At 42.2% G+C, this 24,774-nt stretch overlaps 1 protein-coding gene across 1 annotated transcript; it reads left to right on the forward strand.

The window, feature by feature from the left end:
* The first annotated feature begins 92 nt into the window (after positions 1 to 92).
* On the forward strand, positions 93 to 19,055 carry AQP1 (aquaporin 1 (Colton blood group)). Its single transcript, XM_050319648.1, has 4 exons — positions 93 to 595; positions 14,942 to 15,106; positions 15,511 to 15,591; positions 17,103 to 19,055. Exons 1-4 carry the CDS (start codon positions 206 to 208, stop codon positions 17,280 to 17,282), a joined length of 816 nt encoding a protein of 271 aa, XP_050175605.1. The 5' UTR covers positions 93 to 205; the 3' UTR covers positions 17,283 to 19,055.
* Positions 19,056 to 24,774: the final 5,719 nt, after the last annotated feature.

The following is a 24,774-nucleotide window of genomic DNA, read 5'->3' on the forward strand; positions in this document are numbered from 1 at the left end:
AACAGTCAGCATCTATGTAGATGTTCTTTCCTCCTTTTGTGCAACACCCCTTCCCTCCTACAGACCACCCAAAGCCCTATAAATAATCCAAGGACTGTATTTTTCCTCCAGATTTCTCTTCAGACCTCAAAGGAAAAACTATCAGGCAAAGGAAGGGAGAGAGGGAGAAGGGAAAGTGAGGAGGGGAGAGAGAGAAAGAGGAAAGATGGCTAGTGAGTTCAAAAAGAAAATGTTCTGGAGGGCAGTGGTGGCTGAGTTCCTTGCCATGAGCCTCTTTATTTTTATCAGCATTGGCTCGGCTCTGGGCTTCAGCTTCCCCGTGGTGGGCAACAAAACATCCACGAGGTCCCAGGACAACGTGAAGGTCTCGCTGGCTTTTGGGTTATCCATCGCTACCATGGCACAGAGCGTGGGCCACATCAGCGGGGCCCACCTGAACCCCGCGGTGACGCTGGGGCTGCTGCTCAGCTGCCAGATCAGCATCTTCAAGGCGCTCATGTACATCCTTGCCCAGTGCCTGGGGGCAGTGGTGGCCACGGCAATTCTGTCAGGAGTCACCTCCTCTCTCCCAAACAACCTCCTGGGGCTCAATGCGGTGAGTAGAAACTTTTAATGCATCCTTCTTTATTTTTTTATTGTTCCCAGGTCGAAATGTAACCTACTAAAGTTGTGCATGTGTGTGTGGGGGGGGGGATGATGGTGACCTCAGGCAGCCAACTGCTTATTGTGGCAGAGAATCCAGCCCTGACTGATTCCAGGAGGGATCTGTGTCATAGGGATGGTCCTTCCTCCCCACCCTCATTTCAGAGCTTTAGGATGCTCTGGTCGGGATGAGTTTTTGCTTATGTTCAGTTTTGTGCATCCAAGTTGCTGAAAGATGGCTCTTGACAACAATTTAACACTGAAATCTCGGGCAGTTACCTGATCTTTCGTGGTTCTGAGGGTCTCTAAGGTGACATGCTGATTAATGTGCATGTACCAGTGTTGTTTTGGCTTCTGTGAATGTGCTTCATTTTCAATACCTAATGAATGTTTTGTGTAACCTGATGATGACTGCAAGGAAAACCTGTGGGAGCAGAGAGAGGAGTGTAGCAAGAGAAACCCTGTCCCCAAAGGTGTGAGCCTTACCTGTTGCATTAGGCAGAGTGCTCAGATCCTGCCTGACACAATCCCAGCTGCCCTTTCCCTGTATTTCTGTGCATAAATGGGACAAATCCTGAATTCTCAGGTGTAAAGATGTGAGGCAGCTGCAGGTAACAGTGATGCAGGTTTCATCCCTCTCCCAGCCAGATGCTCACATCATGCTGCCTAAAAACTGCCTGGCCACAACTCCTCCTCCTCAAAATGTTGTCATTTTGCTGTTGTTTTTGCACCATAATAGGAGAAAAAAAGGCTAAATACACTTTTAAACTTGAAATCATCCCACTGTCAGAGGCAGTGCTACAGCCACTGCAGTACACACAGCACTATAAATGGAAATTGCCTTCTAGTCACTTATTTCACCTGATCTCTTAAAAACAACTATTTCACATATTTTCTGTAGCCCCTCTCTGGCAGAATATTTATAACTTGAGCTAATTTGAAAGATCTACCCAACTGAAGGGATATTTGGGACATGAAGCTGCAGATAGGGTACCTTTTCTGAAATAAACTAGGCAAAACATTAATATGGTTTTGCACGCTGTGGCATTGCAGCTAATTCAGAAGAGGAGCCAGAAAACATAATAAAATCTGATGCTAAGGTGACTCCTGAGCAGCTCAGTGTCACCCACCCTGGTGTTACTGCCTTCCTCCCTCGAGCCTGGTGCCTGCAGCTACTCCATCCTGCCACCGTCTTGGAAATTCTGATGGGTTTAATGCAAAACACTTTGGGGAAGAAAAGCAACTAACTTTATTGACTCCAGAAGGCTCTGTCTGTGTGTGTGATACATGATCTTTTCCTCTGAAACCACTGGCAGAGGGAACAGCTCAACCACACGGGACAGGGGATCCACCCAAGTGGTTTCCTCGAGAGGTCCAAGTGCCATTAAACACGGGAGGTCTGGTTTCAGTAGCACTTAAGCTTGGTCTTTCCCTTTTGCTTCCATAAAATCCTGAGGACTGGTTCCTTCCTCTAACCAAAAACCCCAAAACTGGCCATTTGTAAAGCGGGGTAAAGGTCTTCTTACTCCTCAGTCCCGAGCTACAAAGGCAAAACCAGACAGTGTCATGTCTCTATCATGTATATTTTGCATATTTGGCCACAGTTTCTGTGCAATGAATGGATAATATAGTTCCTAAAATCCCTGGTCTCAGTGTTTGTCATTATCATACAATTTTAATTTTTTTTTTCTTTTCTTTCCTCTTTCACATCCAGTTATAAATGTTCTGGCTAGAGGAGCAGTGGGGAGACCTCCCTGGGGATGGGGAGGGCAGCAGCTGTTCTTCTCCCTTGCAGGAAAGAACTAGAGAGGAAGGGAAAGCAAATCCATTCACTTCCCAGTGACAAGCTTGGAGTGGCTGGGGAGGGGAGAACTGAGAGGGAAATTGGGTCTGAGCTGTGCTTGTGCAGAGCTGGTCTCAGCCAAGGGCACATCCTGAAACCACAGCCCAGCACCAGGAGCACGGTGCCTCCCTCAGCAAACAGAGGACAAGGAGAAACCAGGGACAGTTGCTTTAATGTTACGCTTTTTAACCTGAGGACAAGGAGGGGAGGGACAGAGCTGGCATCCCTGCCAGCTGCTTTGTCTTCCTGCCCTTCTTGTGGAAAATGAGGTGTGGATTAACTGATGAGATGCTTGTTTGATAAGGTTTGGAAGAGGGCTTGGATGTGTGGGACTTTGTGCTCTGTCCTGACCCTGCCATGCTCTTGGAGAGCTGTTTTTTGGTTTTTTTTTTTTAAACAGGAAAAATGAGGTGGAAGCAGTTTAATGGAGTGAGTGTCCATCCAGTGTTCCCAGTGAATACTGGGTGGGGTTGCATGCCTGAGCTTAGATTTATCCTGCCCAGCTGTAGGTCCTGCACTGAGGGACCAAGCTGAGAATCCATGTCCATAGGCTCCTCTCTAGTTCACAGAGAAGGAGGGACAAACAGAGGGACCTCAGCCTTTAGATCCATCAAGTTGCCCTCCAGAGACACCCAGCTCTTCCTTGACATGACGAGGCTCCAGGCTTGGGAGCCTCTGCTCAGTATCCAAAATTAAGCGGGATAAATCCGTGTCTTTCTCATTGCCCCAAGAGAACAAGGGAAACACAAGTGAATGAAACACAAAACTCAGCCATGGAAGGTACAAGGCTGAAGAGAAAGAAGGGAGAATGAAAATGCAGGAGATTCCTTTAACATGTTCCATATTAAGATGTCATTTACACTAAGACAAGCAAAGCAGTCACACATTAAGAGTTTGATCCAAACTTTACTGAAGTCAAAGGAAATATTTTTAGTTACTTTGGCTGGTTCCGAGCAAGACATTTTGGACAATATTCAGGGGGTATTTAGATTACTGAATCCTTTTAAAACACTTAACTTCCAACATATTCTAGTAGTGGGGTGGGTGCCAAAGTAAAAGCTTTGAGAATTGGAAAAGCTGAAAGAGGAGTATGCAGTGTGCTCGCTCTCCTAAAAAAAATTAGATATTTTTCCTCACATCATATTGTATCTTTCTTTGGAAGTTGATTTACTACACGTTACAAGTTTCCATTAGGTAAAAGTGCAAGAATAGAGAATACCTAATCCCAAATGCACTCATCTGCCAGCAGAGCTGGCTATTGTCTAGTGAAGACAGATCTGTAGTTTGGATAATGGAAGGAACTATTCAGCACGAGCAGTTAATGACCAACAGAGAGCTCAAGCAGGAAGGACAGGGGAGAGCAGCCTCCTGTGCTTTAAGGTAACACACTATTTGCTGTTCAGCAATGATTATCTGGAGAGCTTTTATCAAGATTTTAAAAACATTCTGAGGAAGTTTCTTTTGCTCAGGTTAATTTGATGCCTTCAGTTAATCAGAGATTGTAAGAAACGCAGACACCGCTTCACAATTTCATGTTTTCTCTGTTTTGGCACACAGATTGGAGTGCCAGGAAATGTGCCCCCTAACTCTTGGGGCTATAATTTGAAAACTATTTGAAAACTCTGCCTTCAAAGTTTATGATGAAAGAGAGGGTTTTACAAGTTCGAAGTGGATCAGAAAGTGTAGGCAAGAAAAACAGACCTGAAGGTAGCGTTGCTGGGGTAGATAAAGAGAAAAGAAAAACAACCAAGAATAACAAATAGAAGGACTTGGGTTTAGAAAACACTCAGTGGACTGATAAATGTTGTTTGTGTAACTGAAGTTCTTTCTGCAAAAGCCAGGAGAGGTCTGTGGTCAGTGGATTTGGAGGTTTGGTGCGTTTTCTTGAGACAGGTGAATAGTCATATAGATGCTGTTCCTGGGGCATGGAAAGTCACATGTTGCTGGAACACCCTTTGGATTTCCAGAGTGACTGGCTGTGTCTCTGCCACCACAGCTGAGAGGAGTGTCCCCAAACCTGGATCAGCTGTGGCAGAAGAATTTGTGCCCATAAGGTGCAGCATCCTTTGGTGATAAACAGTTAGGGAGAAAGGAAACCTTTGGTGTCTTTGACTCTTCATACCAGGACAGTATCTGCTGCTTTGAGATGCCTTCCACCCTCACCAGAGTCACACCACACAATCACAGAATCGTGGAATGGTTTGGGTTGGAAGGAACCTTAAAGCCCATCTCATTCCAACCTGGAATTGAACACTTCCAGTCATGGAAATGAGTCCTCTTTTCCGTGACTAATCCCAGTAAGCTGCATTGTGATCCAGCACCAGCAGAGCAGCTTAGAACCCTTATGCTGGAGATGTGTTTTTTCGCGTGTTGTCTGTGCGTTCCCCAGGTCCAGCCTTGTTCTGCTACTTGGAGAAGATGAACAACCTCTTATCTCCAGGAGACTGGAACATAGGATAAGGCATAGGATACATGGATCTCCCACACAATTTTATCTCTAGGACATGAACCCAGGTGATTTTTCTCCCAAAAAATGTCCAAGGCACAGAGACTTCAAGTGCAAACATTAAATTGACCCTTCACTGGGAATTCCCTTGCATACAGTTGAGATCTGCTGCACCTTTTAATGCACCTGCAACACCTTTTAATGGTATTCCTGAGTCAGTACTGAAGTTTTTATCCTGATATTTCTCATTGATTCTTTCCCATCCTTTAGAAAGTTCTCGCAGGGAGGGGATCTCGGATGGGACTCCCAACAGTTGGTCCAACCCAGTGCACCACTGGTGGCCCTCTGACCACGGGGAGCAGGACTTGCATGGTTGCCCCTGGTGACTCATTGTTTGCCTTGTGATCTCCCTCTCTCCTCTTGCCCGCGCCCTGCGGGTCTGTTCTCCTTCAACCTCAAATTAAACAAAGCAGGCTCGAGTTGGAAGAACTTCCAAAATAAACTGAGGGCTTGACAGCGTGAGTGGACAACTGAGTAAGTGATGCTGCTTTTCCTCTGAGTCAGTGTGGAAAATTGCAGCTCCAGAGGTGCCGCTGGATGGACGGGACATGCGGCCGAGTTGCTGACCTTTAGCGCACGTTAAAAATCCTTGGATGTCTTTTTTTTTTTTTTTTTTTTTTTAAATTTAGATTACATACTGTGACTTTCTAGCCTCAGTGCAGCGAGGAGCTTCATTCTTCCTACTACCGCTTGAGCAAAATGATTCTGGCACATGAGATTAATCTGGGATTTTTATTTCTTAACCAAGAACTGTCACAACAATGGCTCATTGTTCAGTGTCAGGTTTTTTTTTGCAGCAGAGGCCTTTTATGACCTGCCAGCATTGTATTGGATCACCCCAGGCCGGGCAGGTGGGACACAGGAAAGGCACCTGCTCAAAACTGGCCACGGTCTTGGCCTCTTTCTAATGAGTTCTCACAGTGACAGCAGAAATGTCTGGGCTGGGACACAAACCTGATGGTTATCACCCATTCTCCGGAGCATTTGGGGCTAACGGGGGATTATAGCTCTAATCCTTATCTCAGATCTCAGAGAGGTTATTATCTCATTTCCATTTCCAAGATTTGCTTAGTGTTTCTGTAGTAACACAGCCCTGTCCCGAGATTTTGGCAGAGGACACGCAGGGATGCAGCAGCACAGCTATTTCTGACACAAGGCAAGGCCTGAGTGATCCTCCAGTGGCCTTTTGGTGCTAGAACAGGGGGTTTCAAAGTGGGTTTTGTATCATGGTCCACATCCAGAGGACCCAAGGACATCTGGTTCACTGTTTGAGAAATGCTCTGCAAGACTCAGATTAAAATGCCCTTTATTTATTTCTAAAATTTCACTTAGAAATGATAGAAATTTATTAAAGGTGTGAACAGAGGGTTGCAAAAAATTGAGTTGCCATAGGCCCAAACCCCTTATTAATTTGGTAGATTAATTAATATTGTAATTCAAATGGAGTCATTTTGGGATTTTAGGAGAATGGTTTCTTTCTGTGTTTGACCAGCTGTCAAACTAAGTAGGATTAAGTATGAAATATAAGGAAATTCATTTTGCCACCACCCTTCCTGACTGGTGAATAAAAAGTTAAGATGGTTTTTCCCTTCCATGGTGTTCTATGTGTTGTGCCATATGTATGGGATATTCTGTGTGTATGTGTGTTCACACACCACAGTGATAGATAGAAATCTATCTCTAACCATAATTTAATTTGTTTTAATTTTAATTAGAAAGAACTTTTTAAAAAATCTCTGTTAGTGGGTGTCTAAAGATCTGACATAGCAGGAACCACAGCCTGGGAACAAATGGAAATTTCCACAGCAAACATGAGGATGGATATTATGGATCAATTCTGGGTAAATTGGTCCAATGGTAAGAAGAAAATAGAAATCTTTGTAGCAGAGCTCATGGGCTTCAGCAGATAATGTGAACCTTCAGGGAGTGGAGAATAATGTTTCTTTAATCAGAGGATCCTAAATAATATCACTATCTGGGCTGTACAGGTATTTTTAAGAGAAGCATTTTTAAAACAAGGGTACCAAACCACATCACAAGTACTAAAGGAAGAAAAAATAACCCTTGAAAAATTTCCTGTTTGTCTCGAGAGGAAATTGCCTGTTTTCTTTAGAGCAATGGTACATTTTTGCTTATTTGTCCATTCTGCAGCTTCATCGAGAGGATTCAATAAGAGAGAGGTCTTTACCTGCCACCACAATTGAAAATGCCAAAGAAATCTTCATTCTTGGAAAAAAATCCCTATTCCAGAGCTGGGGAAACCAATCCAAGCTATTGTGCTTGTGCTCAACTCCATACAGAATAAACAATCTGTATGTTATGTATCTGTGGTTTTAAATTCCTGAGTTTCCCTGCCTTTAGGTGTTGTCTCTGTACTACAAGTGAGCAGAGGCAGCTTTTCCCTGTCTGCTGATCACAGTGAGACCTCATGGTCTGTGGCTGTGCCCATCAGTACCTCCAGAATAATAACTATGCAGATGTCACAGAACATTTGAGTGTCTCCTGGAGGTTTTCCTGCCCTGGTTGGGAGCAGCAGGCAGTCCCTGTGTATTTATTAATGTGTAACCTGGTGGGGAAGTACTGCTCTTCCTGGCATCCAGAGCCAAAGCTGGTGCAGGTGTTCAGCTGCTGCAGCTCCACTGATGAGATCTGAGGCTAAGGCAAAACATCAGCCTGTTAAATCAAATATACAGGGCCTGACAGGCATCCTGGAGGAAACTATAAACTGCAGGAGGGCAAAAATTTGGCCTGAAATCTCTGCCATGAGTTTCTCGTTTGGCATTTTCAGACTAGAAAGGAGTAAGGAAGTGCTCAGTGTGCTTCTCTGGATGAGCCCCGTGTGCATCCCCTCTCGAGGAACCACTGAGAGGTATCACAGAAACCTAAATATTTCCAGGCTCTTGACACTAATTCTGTGCCAAGGGAAGTCAATGGATGCTTTCAGAGCAGAACTGTGGCACATGTTTCCTTACTCACATACACAACTTCTCCTGAAGGCAGTGCTGACTGTGTTTGGACTGAGGAATGAGCAAGGTCGGGTTTGGCCCCTTTTCCTTCCTTTGTTATGACTTCTTGCTTGATGAACAAGGTGGAGAAATGAAGGAGCTGGAATTGTTCCCCTAATTCCTGAAATCCATTGCACGTATTCAGAACTGCTTTTTAACTTCATGGAAATGCCAAGGCTGCACAAGACTGACTGCATGAACTACCTCAGACTTGGAAAGTTTGAAAATGTCAAAGTTGTGCTGGAGTGTTTGTCTACAAATATAAAATATCACTTTGGTGCCATTGCCAAGAACCATGTTGTGAGGTTTGTGCAAATCCAGCTGGTTATTCCAGTAACAACATAGAAAAGAAGATCCTATTAGGCTTGCAATTCAGATGTTCCCGTTGAAGAATTCTCCGTTGAAAGACTGTCTCCTTTTGGGCTGGTAATCCAGGAGATCACAAACAGCTCTGTGATATAAATAAGTGCTTCACATGTTACAGAAAATTAACTATTTGCTTGTGGTTTGCTGGGTAAAGAAAGAAAAGTACAAAACCTCACAATTCCTCATCGTCTGAACAGCAGTTGTTTATTTCTCAGCAGCAAGATTCAACAGCAACAAAAAAAATTGTTTCCCCAGAAACAGCTTTCCCAGAGGCACATCCAAAAGGGAAAGTGCAAGTAAGACAAATGGTCTGTCTCCAACCAGCAAGTCCTATAGAGGGGCTGACTTTTACTGCCTGTCACTGATCTGACATAAAAACTTTATGTGCTCTGGTTTAATATAAATTAAACCACCTCTCTTCTCTTCACCAGGCTGCTGTGACACAAAGCCCTGGCTGGTTTCTCCTCGACCATCAGAGAGGGTGGGAGGAGGGAGGTTAATCCTGTTCTTGGAGGGTGTCTGCTGTCCAAAGAACGGAAAATATGATTTCTGCTTTGGGAATTGAATGAGTCCCCTTTAGAGCTCTTAAGGCTGTATTTATAGGAAGGATAATCTAGCAGAGGACAATATGTTTTGTCCCCAGGTTCTGCTGAACGTTTCTTTTGTTGATCTAGGACACAATCCAAAGCTAATTCATAAGCAGCTTCTGAGTGCTCCTGTCATATAATTTTAAGTGAAACTCTTTAGATCTTTGCCTGTCTCTACTTCCTAAAAAAATGAGACTTTTGTTCTCTCTGAATCCCCAACACTCAAATAATGGGTATAGAAATATCCATTTCACAGGGAGACTGTTGAAGTGAATAACAGCAGTTAAATAGCCAGGGATAAAATCTCTGAATAAATTTTGACTGTCAGTTAAAGGAAGAGTTACAGCTATGGAGATCTGGGACAGAATTCCAGCAGAAGAAAAGTATGTTATCAAGGTAGAAGCTATCAAGTTCTTTTCATGACAGAGTTGGAGCTGGAAGAATGAGAAAAGTCTGAAAAAATGGCAGGTGAAGCAGAGGGAGATGGTTTGCAGGGAAGTAGGGACATGAATTTCTGAGATTACATTTGAAGAACATTGCATTGAAGAACTTTGCCCAGCTAAACACTGAAATGATAGTTGGTATAAAGCAGCATAATTAATATCTCAAGCAAGGGGATGAAGAAGAGAGAATGAACCCTTTAAACTAAGGTGAAGATTTTCACTTATTAAGAAAAAGAAGAAAATCACAGAAAGGATAGATTAAGCTGTAGGAATAAAATGCAGTAAGATTGCAAGATTTTGTTTTGAATAAAATGCTAAAGATCTGCTTTTAAGAAAAAAATATCTGCTGTTGCAGAGGTAAGGTAATAATTTAGTGGGGATGGCTGAGATATGCAAAGAAAAAAAGTCCCAGCCAGTAGTATGTCTCACTAAATTGCTTTGCCTTAGATTTTCTCCATCTGAAGCACACCAGCCAGTGGTGTTTCATAAGAATGGGGAAAACTGGCATTCCCTTGCTAAAAAATAGACCTCTCCAATTCCAGAGGCCTGTGATATTTCAGGAACGATGAGAAACTAATCCCAGTTATATGAAAGTAAGCTGGACCCTTGAAGCTCCAGTCCTGGGCTTTTTGGATGAGATGGAGCACAGCACCATGGGATGGAACCACCTTTCATAACAAACTGCCTTATCCATAAAAAGGGAAACAGGTTTGGACATGATATACTTTTGCTCATAATGAGAAAAATATGAAGGCACTGGAGAAGTACACAGTGGGGTTTACCTTGGGCCAGTTTAATTTCCTGTCCCCGTTTCTCTTCTGAAGGCGGACAACGGGCAAATATCCTGTCCTAAAAAAAAACCAAAAAAACAAACAAAACAAAGCAAAAAAATCAAAAGGAAAGAAAACATACCATTAATTTGCCCAAATTATTGCTGTGGAAGGCAGTCAGCTAAACATGGCAGCTAAGGGCGCTTCTGAGAAACAAATTCCACAGTTCCTGCCTCCCGCCTGATGTAGAGAACTGGAAGCAACGTGGCCGCTCCCCATTTCCTAAGAAAAAAGAGGGTGTTCCTCTCAGCTGGATACTCCCATGTTCGTGGTTAGATAATGATTTTTCACTAATATTTCCCTCAGTTTACCAGTCCTTGTTTGATTACAGCTCATGTCTCTTGAGTCACTGACCGGTGTGTGTTATATCACCAGCAGATCTGTTCAGAGCCTTCACTGGGGTTGATCCCCCACTCGGGGTTCCTCCACTTGCTTCTGTCACCAGCTGCTTCCAGACATCATTAACTCAGCTGAGCCAGCGAGCACCGAGGCAATCCAGCCCCAAACCTTCCTCCAGGAAGAACCTTTCCAAAGAACCAGGGTCTCTTATACGATAATTCAGCTTAGAAGGGACCTCAGGAGGTGTTTAGTCCAACCTCCTGCTCAAAGCAGAGTCAGTAGTGAATTCAAACCGGATTTCTCAGGAGCAGCATTAGCAGATAAAGTTAATATTTGAATGGGGACCCAGTATTGTACCTCATTCCATCCCCAGTAATGCAAAGCAGAGGGCTCCAGCTTGCCTTAAGTGCTTCCTTAGGTTCCAATCAGTTCCATCTCAGGAGCTTTCAGAAGAAGATTTGATTTCTGTACATTTATTGAATTCCAGCAGATTTTTATTCCATGCAGTTGTTTAGATGCACAAGGAACCAGGGTAAAAATACTAATCACAGAATCATTGTGGTTGGAAATGGTGGAATTCTGCTCACAGGATACACCTCCCTTGGGGTGTCTACATGGAGGTTTCTGCTTGTCACCTGGGTGCTGTGACAGCCAAGAGAGAATTACTCAGTGCAAGTTAATGCAGCCAAGACTGATTCAGCTGATCAGATGAATGTATCTACATTTAATTCTCAGCTCTTGCCAGTGATGCAACACATTTCTCATGTGTGTTTCTGGTCCCTCTTCTGTCAAAATAGTGCCCTAAAAATGAAATATCATGGAATTATTCATGTGAGCAAAAAAGGAGAAGTCTGGACAGACTCCTATGGTGTGGGAAACTGTGTTGGAGATGAATGTGGGCCTGTGTGGTTCATTTCCATCCCTTAAAGTGTGTTTGGTTCCTTCAAGCACTGAATCTACTCAAATCTCCCAAGTCTGAAGTATGAAAAGCTCAGGGAGTCACTGAAGCTGTTCCTTGTCCTCTGACATTTTTTTCTGTGACTTAAATGACCATTTTTGGGTTGAGAGGAGGTGTCAGAGACTTTCCATGAGATTAATCAAAGGCAAATGCAGGGTTAGCCCACAGACCTCATGACCAGTGAAGGGAAGAAAGTCATTGCAGTGTGGGTACAGTCACTGGAAAAGGCCCCCTTCACCCCAACACTGCAGTAGAGGTGGCTGTTTCTTATGTTCTGAGGCATTATTTTGTCTCTTTAGGCACCAGAGATACAGTCACCTCATATTCTTGATATTCTCTGTAGCAGACTGCCAGATGTTAAGACCAGCTGTCGATTTTTAGTCAGGTTTAATGTACAGTACTGCTTCCTGTTAGATTTGGATTAAGCTTTAGACACCCCTGAAGCTTCTGGAGCCAGGTATCCTACAAAAATCCAAGCTTTACTTAAAACAAACAAACAAACAAAAAAAGACAAACAAAAACAGAATAAAAAGTGGAAGATACAAGGAAAGGACAACAAAGTCACTTTGGTTGTGCTTACCTGGTTCTGCCAAGAGCTTTAAAAGGTGCAAAAGGTGTCTCACGTTGCACTCTTAGCTGGGTAACACTTACAGAGCCTCTGAACAAAGATCATATAAACATAAACATACACACATATATGTACATTTTACCCTGATGCAAGGAAATGCACCTTCCTACACTCCTTGTTAGGCCACAGCAAAGCAGAATTCCGAGGCTTGCCTGGGTTGGCCTCGCTTTGGAACAGGTCCCAGAGCCCTTGCTCTGGGATCTTACGTTCCTGGCAGGCTTTGTAAAATCACACGCTAGAGGAAAGCAAGGGCTTTCCTATGACATTTCCAGGCTTTCTTTGATTCCACAAGGCCCATCAATAAGTGTTGATTAGCAGGGAGAATGACCTCAAGTCACGTCAGCTGGAGGATGTGTTTGCGCTGCAGGGAAAGGAAGAATATGATTTCCACCTCTCGAAGATAAGGGTTATCACAGGTTTGTTTTAAAGCACAGGTTTTTTTTGCTCTTGTTGTCTTTTGTCTTTTATAGAAGCCCTTCCAATGAGGGGGAAGCCTAGTGGCTGGTCAGTGTTTCATCTCTTAAAATGCCAAGGCTTGTCAAATTTAGTTTCTTCTCTGCTTTTGGGTGTGTGTACATCAGTCACTTATTTGCTAAGTCACCTGGATTTAAGTTTGGCCATTTGGCCTTCCAAATGTGAGTAGGATTTTCCAGAGAGTCTGCAGTCCAGATTCCTAAATTACTTTTGATATCAAGAAAGCACATTTGAAGCCTAATTTATTGAGATCCACAAATCCCACTGTCTCTGCAGTGAAAAACGGTGTTTATTTTTAACATGGGGATGACTTAAGTAATAGAATATTAATTAAGAGATGTATCAGGAATTCAGCATGAATTTCTGGATCATGCAGTTTTCAGTGGTCTCATATGTATATATTTGTGTCAGACTGATACATCTCACATGTAAGTTCTATTAATGCTGAAGGTTTCATTAACTGATTTCAGTTTCTGCTGTATGGATGCTGAAGGAACCAAAATATCTACCATTTCAACCAGAATTCCATTCTGTTTGTGGATAAACTGCTCTTAACTGAGAGGATATCACTACTGCATATTGAAGAACAAGACATAAAAATACTTTATTGATGTCTCAGATTAGCAGGACTTGAAAATCAGTTTATTTTCACTGGGTTTATGTAGCTAAACAGATTTATGCTGACCAAAAACTGAGATTTTTTTTTTTCCAGTACTCAGGGATTTGATATGATGCTACTTTGTCACAGAGAAGAAACAAGAAAATGAGTAGAAAAGGTGGACAGTGAAAGAGTTCAACATCTTTAAGTTTTGAGGTTATTGAAATATTACTTTGGGGAAATTAGGGGATAAAACCACAAAACCAAATTTATGGCAAGATCTCCCATGGTTTCATTGTTCTGGACAGGTCACAACAACATGTAATTATAGTTTTGCCACGCATGGTCCAGCAATTTTCAGTGCAGAGACTTTGACAGAAGGAGAAACTCCTCACAGCAGTATTTTTGAGCAGAAGTTTTTCAGAGTTTGCTTCCTACTCCGAGTCACTCCCATTCTCAGTTTCTCTGGCCTGTGTCCAAGCTCATGTTCCATCCTGTCCGTGCAATTGAGTTATTCCTGCTTAACACCAAGTTACTCAGCTCAGCAACAGCCTTGCCTTGACTTAATGAAGACACCACTGAATACAGAAATTAGAAGTAGAACTCAAAACTCGTTATAAAAATGGTTTAGCTCCATGGTTTCTTGCTAAACACAAATTTCCATCAGTACTCCTGAAATACTGACAGCATTTCCACTCTGTAATGTTCACTTGTGTGATTACTGTGGTTTCAGCTGTGTCATACAGCATTTACATTTATAAGAAGCTCTACTGATTTCATGGCTAATAATACCACTGGAATATCCATGTGTGCCAGTTTGAGTTTTTCTAGACAATCTGCTTCCCTTTAGGAGGAAATTGAAATATTTCTCCCTCAGCTCCTGAGGATTCCTGAGTTGTGGGTGCTCTTTTATAGATCCCAAAAAAGTTGAATGAGATTTAGTTTAGGTCTTAGCTTAGGCCAAAAAGAATCTACATTTGAGTTAAGTGCCTAAGATCTTTGTAGCCAAATGAGATCTATATAAAATTAAAGGCAGGGCTTTCAATGATCACCTCCATTTCATCAGCTGAATGGATCTCCTCTCCAACGGTTACATCCATTAGCTGTCCAAGTTAGAGATACACTGCCTAAATATTGACATCTAGAGGGTTTTTTAGTCTCCTTTGGTCTTCTGTAGGATTTGTGTTGTATCTACCAGCCCCACAGCAACACCGTGGATATCTCAGGTCATTTTAACTGGAATTAGAGGAATATTTTCAGCCAATTGGTTCCCAGCATAGGTATCTTAATAATAATGTGGAAATCTCAGAAGCAAGGAGTTGATGTCCTCAGGCACCACAGTTCACTCCTGAAAAAGTAAATTGTGCTGAGGGAGAATCTCTGGCTTATTTGTTTCTCAAATAGATTAGTTATGTTCTCATTCTGTGCCGTGGTTGAGTGTCTACTTTGTCTGGATTCAGCAGCCACTCAACCACGTTGAATCACCAGGAATTTGTCTATGCCTAGACTTGACTACTGCAGTGCAAGATTCAAAACTAATTTCCATTCACTTTTCCTTCTTTTTTTTTTTTTCCCCCCATTAAGCAAAGCTCACCTGAGGAAAGAAATGGCTGTGCAGATCTACATTTTCCTACTGAGAAAATAGATCCTACAAAACTTTGCTACACTGCTTGAAGCCTGGTAGGAATATCAAGTGACATTTTGCTTCTTGTCTCACTGCAGCTTTCAGAGGGAATCAACGCAGGCCAAGGGCTGGGGATCGAAATCATTGCCACCTTCCAGCTGGTGTTGTGTGTCCTGGCCACCACAGACCGCAGAAGGAATGATGTCTCGGGATCAGCACCCTTGGCCATCGGTCTCTCTGTTGCCCTGGGGCATCTGCTTGCTGTAAGTTTTAGCCCTCACAGTTTGTACCTGCAACGTCCCAACCCCAGGATGAGCCGGTGAAGGCAGGAAGATGATGGGGCAGAGATAGTTTCTTCCTTCTCCTTCCACTTCTGAGACTCTCCTGGTTTCTGCAACACACGTGACCCTCCTTTCTAGGGCTCTGTGGTTGTGGCAGCAAGTGGTGAGGTGGCACACCTGGGAGGAGTTGCTGTGTAGGACCTGTCTCCCTGGTGGGACAGGACGAACCTGGGGCAAACATTCTTCCCCCTTTCTCCAAGGAAGAATGGGTGGGGTGAATAAAGCTGTTGTGGGCATCCAAACCCTGCTGCAGGCTGCCACCTGCCCTACTGGGAAATGGAGGTGCCACATGTGCCTCACACTGGGTTCTCTTTCCCCCTCCCCAGATCGACTACACCGGCTGCGGAATTAACCCGGCCAGATCCTTTGGCTCAGCACTGATCGCCAACAACTTTGAAAATCACTGGGTAAGTTGGAGAAGTTTCTTTACCTAAAAAGACTCTCTGAATATGCATAACCTACAAGATCAGAAGCGTTTAAACACGCATCATCAGGACCAGCTGACTGAGTTTTTGTTTCTATTTTGTTTAACGAAGAAAAATCTCCCTCCTCGGGCAATCAGAAGACCCTCAAGCTCATTCAATCCCTGTGTTCAAAGTAATACAGTAGATTTTCTTAGGTTATTTCCCTTTATATTTATTTATTTTGAACATTTTACATGTTTAAGCCTTATTACACAAAATCCTGTGTTGTGTATTTATTGTTTGAACTGACTTTATAAAGTGCTGCTGCTTAATCTGGTAAAACCCAATTTAGGAAGATTATTAAGCAGGTTTATAAACTGAAATGGATCATCCAATATTTGGAAGCCAATAAAATGTTCAGCATCCTAAAGTTAAGTGTCTGCTCATGTGTTTTCAAGGATAGGTGCTCTGGAAACACCATGAATTTTAGATTATGCCCTGGGGTTGAATGTGGTTAAAATGAGCAACTTCACAAACATTTATTCATTTCACCAAAGCTCAATAAAGGAGGATGATAAAAAAGTTGTAAATGAGCATGTGTTCTCGAATATATAGAATGTAGCTTTTTCAGACTCTCCTACTCATGATTTTGGCAGTCACTGCATAGGCATTGGTGGAAATTGAGTGATACTACAATGGGCTGTGAAAAGTGTGGGTATGGAGGCCATTTTAATTGAAAGAATGAAATACAAAAGAAGAATACTGGGGAAATTTTAAAATATTTCACACAAAAATTTCTATTGGGGTACTGAGGTAAAGCAACTAAGCCAGTAGTTGGTATTTTCAGAATTTAATAGAAAAAGTGTTATCCTTTGTACAGGCAGCAGGAGATAGAGGTAATAATTCATGTTAGACTTCTGGTATTGCTGAAATTAAAGTTTTTAGACTCAGTGACTCTTTGGCCTTTCAAATCCTTCAATATCAGCAGTTATTTCTAATAAAATCGACCTGTCTACTAAAATCCTTTTATTACCTGTCCTTCCAAACTTTACTTGCCTTAAGTGGTTAGACCAATTCAATTACAGCAATATCACAACTAAAGAGCAGCTAGTAGCAAAGTAATCTCCTAATTAGGTCCTCATTAAGTAATTCTTTCAAATTCACCTGTCACTGGAAGTTAAAGGGAGAATGGAATCTAATGCCCCGGTGTCTTAGAAACTGTGCTTTGCTGCCAAACCTACCTGGAGCAGCAGAGATGTTTTTGTAGTAAATACTCGATTTTAAATATCAGAACTTGGCAACACAGTCACAGTCATTCACCTCTGGGTCTCTCACCAATTCACGGTGAGAAATTCCTGATCTCTTGCCTCGTGCTTAAGTAAGCGTTCAGGAGACAGAGTGTCAATTCGATGTTCCATGTCGTTTTCCCTGTGAGAATGAGGAACTCTGCAGAGGAGGGAGCTTCAAATGCGGAAAGACCTGATGCGTTAACCGGGCTTGCCCCTGTGTTTCAGATCTTCTGGGTTGGCCCAATCATCGGGGGAGCGAGCGCTGCCCTGATCTACGACTTCATCCTGGCTCCCAGGACCAGCGACCTGACCGACCGCATGAAGGTGTGGACCAGCGGCCAAGTGGAAGAGTACGACCTGGAAGGAGATGACATGAACTCCCGTGTGGAAATGAAGCCGAAATAAAGAAGGACAAGGAGGAAAGGGGGGGAAAAAAAAAAAAAAAAAAAAAGAAAAAAGGAAAAAAAAGCAGCACATTGGTTTCCGAAGATTTTATCAGTGTTATAGACTCTTTGTAAACCAGCAAGCAGTACTTTGTGGGTTTTTTTAATTCAATATGGTTTTCCATTTTATGCCCCCAGTCCTAATAATGTTTTTGGGTTCTTTTTTATATCTGTGGTTTTTCAATTATAGAGTCTTCAGGCCAAGAAGTCATTTTTAGACACCTTTGCATGAGCTAAATAAATTGGGCTGAAATTTAACCCCTCCCTTGCTAGCACCAAATTTTCTGGTGTATTTAGCACGGGCAGTTCTCCCACCACATCACTCGGTAATGATAAGTAGTTCAAATGATCAGGCTGTTTGCTGAAAGAATGGATATTGAGGACAGAGAACCATCATAATGGGGGACTTACATCTGAAAAAAAAAGCATTTATACAAAAATACAAGGCTGGTATCTAATACCAGCAATGCATGGGAAAAATCTATCTCAAATCATTGTCCAAAAGAGTCTTTTGGAGTGAAAGGCCCCTAAAAATTACTTGGTATGTAGAATTAACCATAATTTTGTAAATGCTTGTTCTTCTCTGAGAGGAGGGCCAGAAAAGTTTAGCAGGGTAAAAATCTCCAGAGTCCTGGGATCCTTTAGACTTCCTAGTGTTTCATTCTCCCTGACCCTGCATCCAGCTCATGGGGAGGGGAGAGAATATGGGACAAGAAACAATGTACAGATATTTTAAATTCCTGGGAAGTAATAACTAGAAGTCAAATAGGAGAGTAGTAATAACAATGGCCACAAGAACAACATGGTGCCAGTGTGTGTGAGCAGGATCTGATTGTTCCTGTCACTACTCTGCTTTTGTTCATCTTATGTAATTTATCTGTATGTTCTAAAGCAAAACAAGGAGAATAGAAGTCCCTGTCTTTGTGACCCCATTCCAATAGCCAGCGCTGGGATATTCAGGGACAACAAATAGATGGACACACAGTATATTTTCTAATGAGGGACAAAGGCATACCTGAGTGTAAGTCCATTTTGGGGGTCGTTGCTTTGTTTATATATATATATATATATATAAAAAAATGTTTATATATATGTTTTATACAGAAAGCCTAGTATACTGTTTTGTAAGAAAATCAGAGCATGACGACAAGTGGAAAGAAAAGAATTGCAGCAGTGCTTAGCAAAATAAATGACACTGGAAACGTGGAGAAAATTAACACTTTAAATGATTTGGAAGTCTGTTTTCTGGTTTTGGTTTTGTGTGTGTGCTACTTATGATTTCCTGAGTAACCCAAGGCATTAGCTGGTCTTACCTACTAACTATAGAATATAGTTAAAGCAGATACATGCTGATATACTTGTTCTGCACTAAACAGTTTTCCATAAGAAATGAGGCCCAGGGGAATCTAAATAAAAAAAATCAGCACAGTCCACCATTCAGAGAAACACCCCAGGGGTAGTGAGAGGGATGTCTCTTCTTACAGAGACAGTGAAGCATGGGAATTGAGAGAGGATTGACACAGGAATCCATATGGGTTGGATCATCTCATCAACCTGAGCAGATGTACAATGAAAAAAAAAATAATAAAAAGGAAAATCACCAGCAAAATAAACCAGAATACATTTTATCTCTCTTGTCTACACTTGGTGTGCTATCTCGTGTATTGTCTGTGTACATAGAGCATGATTGGATTTTGGGGTGGTTTCAAAATAAACAAAATCAGTTGTGCTAACACATGAACTGTTCATGATTCTTGATTTTTCATTTGCTGGGTAACACAATGCAAATTCAGTTTCTGTACCATCCTTCAGGTGGTAAGACTGAGGCAATTTCTGCTTTTCCACTCCTGACTGCTCCTTTGATTTGATGCTACCCTTTGGGGAAAGGAGTGTTCCTTGTTTTTGTGGCAGGAACAGCAGGCCCTCACCTGGAATCCAACTCCATCCAAATCATATTTGGAAATGAAGCAGACACCACAACCTTCTACCCACTTTCCAGAGTATCTTTTCAATTTTATTTGCTGTTGTCCCAACTGACTCCAAATTAACCTTTTTTTTTGCCTTACAAAATCCGAGCCAGAACAGCTGCAGAAGCCACCCAAAGTAAACAGTTTGTTTTGACAAACTTGAGGTAAATTAACACTGCCAGTGATGGAAGGAATGTGAGATTCACAATTTGTTCCTTGGGCTACACCCTGCAAAGAGCAATATCTTGGCTAGTTTTCTGCACTTCAAAGTCCAAAACTTTGAAGACAAGCAAGACTGGCTTCTCATTTAGGGTAGAGTAAGCCTATGTCATATTAGCTGCTCTGGCTTATGGTCACCAAAATAGTAAATAAAGTAGATTAAAGATGTACAATAATTGTTTCACTAGTGAAAAAACAAACAAAGAAACAAGCTGAATCAAAGTAAACAGGTTGTGATTTTTTTGCTGTATTTTATAGAATCATAGAATCATTGGAAGTTTTGTGGTGGAAAGGACCCTAATTAGACATTAACCATCTAATTCCAACCCCCTGCCGTGGTCAGGGACACCTTCCACTAGACCATTTATTCACAGTGATAATGTTCAAACAATTTACAGGAAAGCTCTTAAGGAAATTAAATGAAAAAAAATATTTCAGTAGCATTCCAGGTTTAAGCCCCTCCCTTCTTCTTAAAGAAAGCAAAGTTTAATCATCCACTTAAAAAGTTTTAGTAGTGCTTAGATCCTGAACTGAGAACAGCGATTCAGGCCGTGGCTGTTCCCTCCCGGCACAAAGGGTTTTGCTCTGTGCTGGACAAGAACACTTCAAAGTTATTATCATCTCATTAAAACATTTGGAAGACGCCCAGCAAAGGATTTAAAAGCATGAAGCAGCAAACACTGAAACCCACTAGCAAATGTCAAGTGGGCGAATGTGATCAGACAGAAAGTCAACAGAGTTGACAGAGCAAGCCTGAGACTTCAACATTTGTTTGAACAGAAACAGTGATGAAGCACTGAGAATTCCTGATCTGTGGACTGACAGCTGTGTGGTGATTCCCAGGCACAAACCTCTATATTTGTTGCACATTCTAAGAGGAAGAAAAAAATCAGAGAATCCTGGAATGGTTTGAGTTGGAAGGGACCTGAAATGTCATCCAGTTCCAACCCTGCTGCCGTGGCCAGGGACATGACCCCCTGGACCAGGTTGTTCAGCCCCCCTTCCAATCTGGTCCTGAACACTTCCAGGGATGGGGGAGCCACAGTTTCTCTGGGAAACCTGTGCCAGGGCCTCCCCACCCTCACAGGGAAGATGATAAAGGGTAGATGCTTCCATGGATTACCTGGGGACCACCTACCACGGTCTCAGTAGCCCCCCATCAAGTAGCTCACAGCACACAGATACCTGCAGTCCCTGGAAGTGACAAAGCAGAGGGAAGTATTCCCGAGTCCAGGAACATGGGTTTCAATGCCTCTACGGGCCATCTCAACTAACAGCCTCCCAAACCTCCCAAACTTTTCCTGGGCAAAGCTGACCAATGCAAAGATGATCCACTTCGTTTTGTCTGAGGGTTGGGTGTGATCCCAGGGGTGTGCAGGGGCTCTTGCTCTCTGGTTTAGACCATCTGACAAATTATCCTGTGGTTATTCTATGTTCCAGCATGAGACAACTTGGAAGAAACCTGAGGAAGGTGCTTTGGATTCATCCCTGGAGAAACCCCTGTCACTCCACTGACTCTATAGACAATCTGTGGAGATATGGTTCCTAATTTTAGCCATCTATCTTTAGTATTAAATACATATTCTGCCTTCCCATTGTAACTGTGGCCATTTAATTTTAGATTTCAGGTTGGTCAACTCTACACAGACTTTTAACACGTGCAAGGGAAGAAAGGCAATTGAAACCCAACATAATGACAGCCAATACTCCAGGAAGCTTCCATTGTCCCTCCATATCCACCAGCTGCACCAGCCACAATTCACAGTGCAATGTTTTTAAAAATTAGAATAACACAATAATACTAATACAGAGTTTCTCAGAGTATTTCAATGTTTTCCCTTCCCTTAAGCAGCTGAAGTTTGGACGTGCCAAGAGTCACGCAATAAATTATTTTAAGAACATGGCTGTTATGATTCAGTTGAAGCCTGGGTTCTAGTAAACATCTATGTCAAGAATGGTTCTGGGTTTCATTCAAGTCTGATGTCCTTGAAAGTACCATATTTTGGGTATTTAAGTTGTCTCACATTACGGAAATTAGCCCAGAATTTCTTCTGGGGACACATGCATTCTTTTATAGACTTTCCAGAGCTGAATTGTGAAATCAAACCTGTGTTTAAATGGATTAGTTGCTACTTAGACATTAGCCATTGACGAGATCACATAATGTTAGGTTTTTGAAATTAATATGGCTGTGAAAGATGTTCCTGAGAAGGCACAATTCTTGTTGACTCCAAGATTCCCTTTTGCTGTTGGACAAATTTAATATGTTCAGATCTGCAAAGAGAGTTCACAGGCTAAATTCTGATTTGACAGTAGTAGGACTTAGTTTAAACCCTCTCAGTGAAATCCTGTTCTTGCTGAATCCACACTCAAAGACTGTTGTTTGTTTTGGGAAAGCAAAATTTGACCCCTAATATCTCTCACCTTATAAAACCCCAATTCACCCTCATACCAGTTATTTATGTCTGTGTGTCTCTGTTTCCTTATAAAACTTTCTAGGGACCTGGGCTCCTGATCACTTCCATGTATCCATGGACACTTACCCATGGCATTCCTTTTCCTCTATTTAAGTCTTTGGATGTGGATGTCAGGCCTATTGCCTGTAATACTGTGAAAAAAACCAAACATAGTATACTTTAGGATTTGGTAAAGGCTGAGCACAAAATAAACACAGGAACAAAGAATAGATGGAGGGAAGTGACACAGGGCACACAAGGCAACTTTTTGTGGACTTTGTTAGCACTCAGAAGGATTCATTCTCCTCTCACCTTGGTTGAACTCTACACCCCACTGCCCCTGAGCTGTGCCTGCCTGAACGAAATGTCTGCACCTCTTTTTAATCGTTGTGCCACAAGATTTATAGATTTTGATAAAAAAGAAAAGAATCCCAGAAACTCAATACACTCCCCTGTTCATGGTTTCCTGGACTTCCTGACCTGTCATGCTCTAAAGTTTGCCATGAATTGCCCTCATTGTGCCATTTCCTCTGTTTTGTTTCTATTCTTGTCTTAGAGCGAGGATTAAAAAGCTTGTGGAAAATTATCAACAGAGTGATACTATTTGCCCATTTTTGGCTAGCATTTCTAGAAATTTCTTTCCCCCTTCTCTTCTTTGCCTCCACCCTTTATTTTCAAGGCCCTGAGAAGGACTAATAACAATTAAAGGTGATCCCTCCATTTGATCTCTTCTCCCTTCAGCTTGTGCTCAGTTCCCTGTTCTGGAGGGTGTATCCTCACTCCTACACAAAAACCTGGAGGGACCATTTATTAATTCATTTTTTCTTTGCCACTGAAAGCAAACAAAACAATGTTCCCTGGAAGCATGGGAGCCAAACAGCAACCCCTGGCAAAAAGTGGCTCTTAAGTGCAATTGCTGGAAACAGTCATAGTTTTCTTTCTTTTTATTTTTTGTTTTTCAATTTTTTTTTCTCCTGAAAAGTAACTGGACCACTTGCAGGTACCACTGCGTCCAACAGATGGTTGTGACTATAAAAACAACAAGGTGCCTAACACACTTGGTTTTCTGAGCTACAATTTTTTCCTGGTTTCACCATTTCAAGTTATTGCTTAATGAAGAAGAAACTGGCACCAAAAGGGAGAGGGGGAAAGGATGGGCCTGCCTGATACAACATCCCATCAGTCCCGTGTGGGAAGAGAGGCCACTTGTACTGTAACTGTATTTTCTGTCTTGGAGCCAGATCTGATTTACCCAAAATTGTTTTAACATTGTTCAAGGAGCGAAAAAGGAGCTGAGTTCTATTCCTATCTGGCTTTCCAGTGTTTTGTGTTGTCATGGTAGCATGGAAAGTGTTTGCTCACACAAGGGAGGGGACATCAGTACTTTCATGTGTGCTGTAAGAGATCTGACCTCAACTTTGGTTGGTCAAGACTCAAGAAAGATCCCTGTTGTGCCAGCTTGAAACACATTCCTTGCTAGTCCGTGTCATTCCACTTCTGTTAATCTTCTAAGTGTACTTCAATGAGTCTTCTTTCTAAAGGTGAGTCACGAAGGAGGCCTGAACTGACAGAGTGCAGTTTATTTGCCACAGGCAGCTATTTTGTCTCTAGGGCATTTTCTTTTTCATTCTTGTCCTTGCTGAGGCTGCCACATTTACATCTTTTTGCTTTTGTCTGTAGAAGGTAGGAAAAATGTTTCATGGATGTAGGTCCACATTTCCATGTCCATGGCTTGCAGGTAGAAGTCTGGAAGGAATGTGAAAGTTGTACTTCACTACTGCGAAAACCCAAGGAAACACCTGCTCAAGAAGTGCCAAGGAAACTCTTGCCAGAAGCAGTTTGGATGAAACCACCTTGGAAGAGGAGAGGGAGAGTTTAGCTGTTTGATTGCAGATCCTCTCATACTATTTGCCCTTGGGTTTAGCAGAGAAGCACTGGAAAATTTTTACTTACTAATACCAACATGTCCAGAAATAATATGTCTTGGTGACATTTTAGGAGGGAATTACTCTCAGTGGCCACCTCTCTCTGTCCAGTGGGTACATGGAAATGAACTTTTGCAAAGTTAAGACCAAACAAGAGGAAGGACACTTTTGGGAAGAGCCCTGGTCCTCTTGATATGTGGAATTTGGGAGTGATTGTTTTAAGAGAGCTTAGAGAAATTACTGACTTCTGAATCTTGGTCAAGCTTTGGCAAGAGGGAAGCTGTGGACATGTCCAGAACTTGAACTTTTGGCCTTGAGGGACTTTAAAGACAACTGAGTCTCTGTGTGAACACTTAAGTGATTCAGGCACTTCGGACTCCTGAGTTTGAGTTCTGTTTATGTCCTTTTTCAAGTACTTTGCCTTGTCACATGAGGGCTTCTCACATGGACTTTCAAGCATTTTGAGCTTCTGTTGCCTCTGACCTTTGTCAAAACATCCAGAGTGGTTAATTATTATGCTGGGGTTTCCACTGCATGAACAATAACCTCTTTCTTTCCTTAAGGGATTGTTTGTCCAATTAACCAGTTTTGTCCAATATTGTTAAAAAGCCTTGACTTTGGCTCCTTGATAAATAATAGCTGTTTCCTGAGCCCATTCAAACATCGAATTCATTGTTAAATTTTAATAATAGCCTCAGAAAAACTGTAGGGTTTCAGCACCATACATTTATTCCCATTATAAATCAACTTAAATAATTTAAATAATGCAGAGCTCTAAGAGATTCACTTATTAAAGTCGCTTGAGTGTTTTGCCTGAATAAAGAAAATGGAATAGAACTGGAATGGCTGCAGGGTCTGCAAATTTAATTAATTGGCAATATGTGGGG

Source organism: Myiozetetes cayanensis, unplaced genomic scaffold (genome assembly GCF_022539395.1).
Source record: "Myiozetetes cayanensis isolate MyiCay16 unplaced genomic scaffold, myiCay2020 scf1, whole genome shotgun sequence".
NCBI classification, from domain to species: domain Eukaryota; kingdom Metazoa; phylum Chordata; class Aves; order Passeriformes; family Tyrannidae; genus Myiozetetes; species Myiozetetes cayanensis.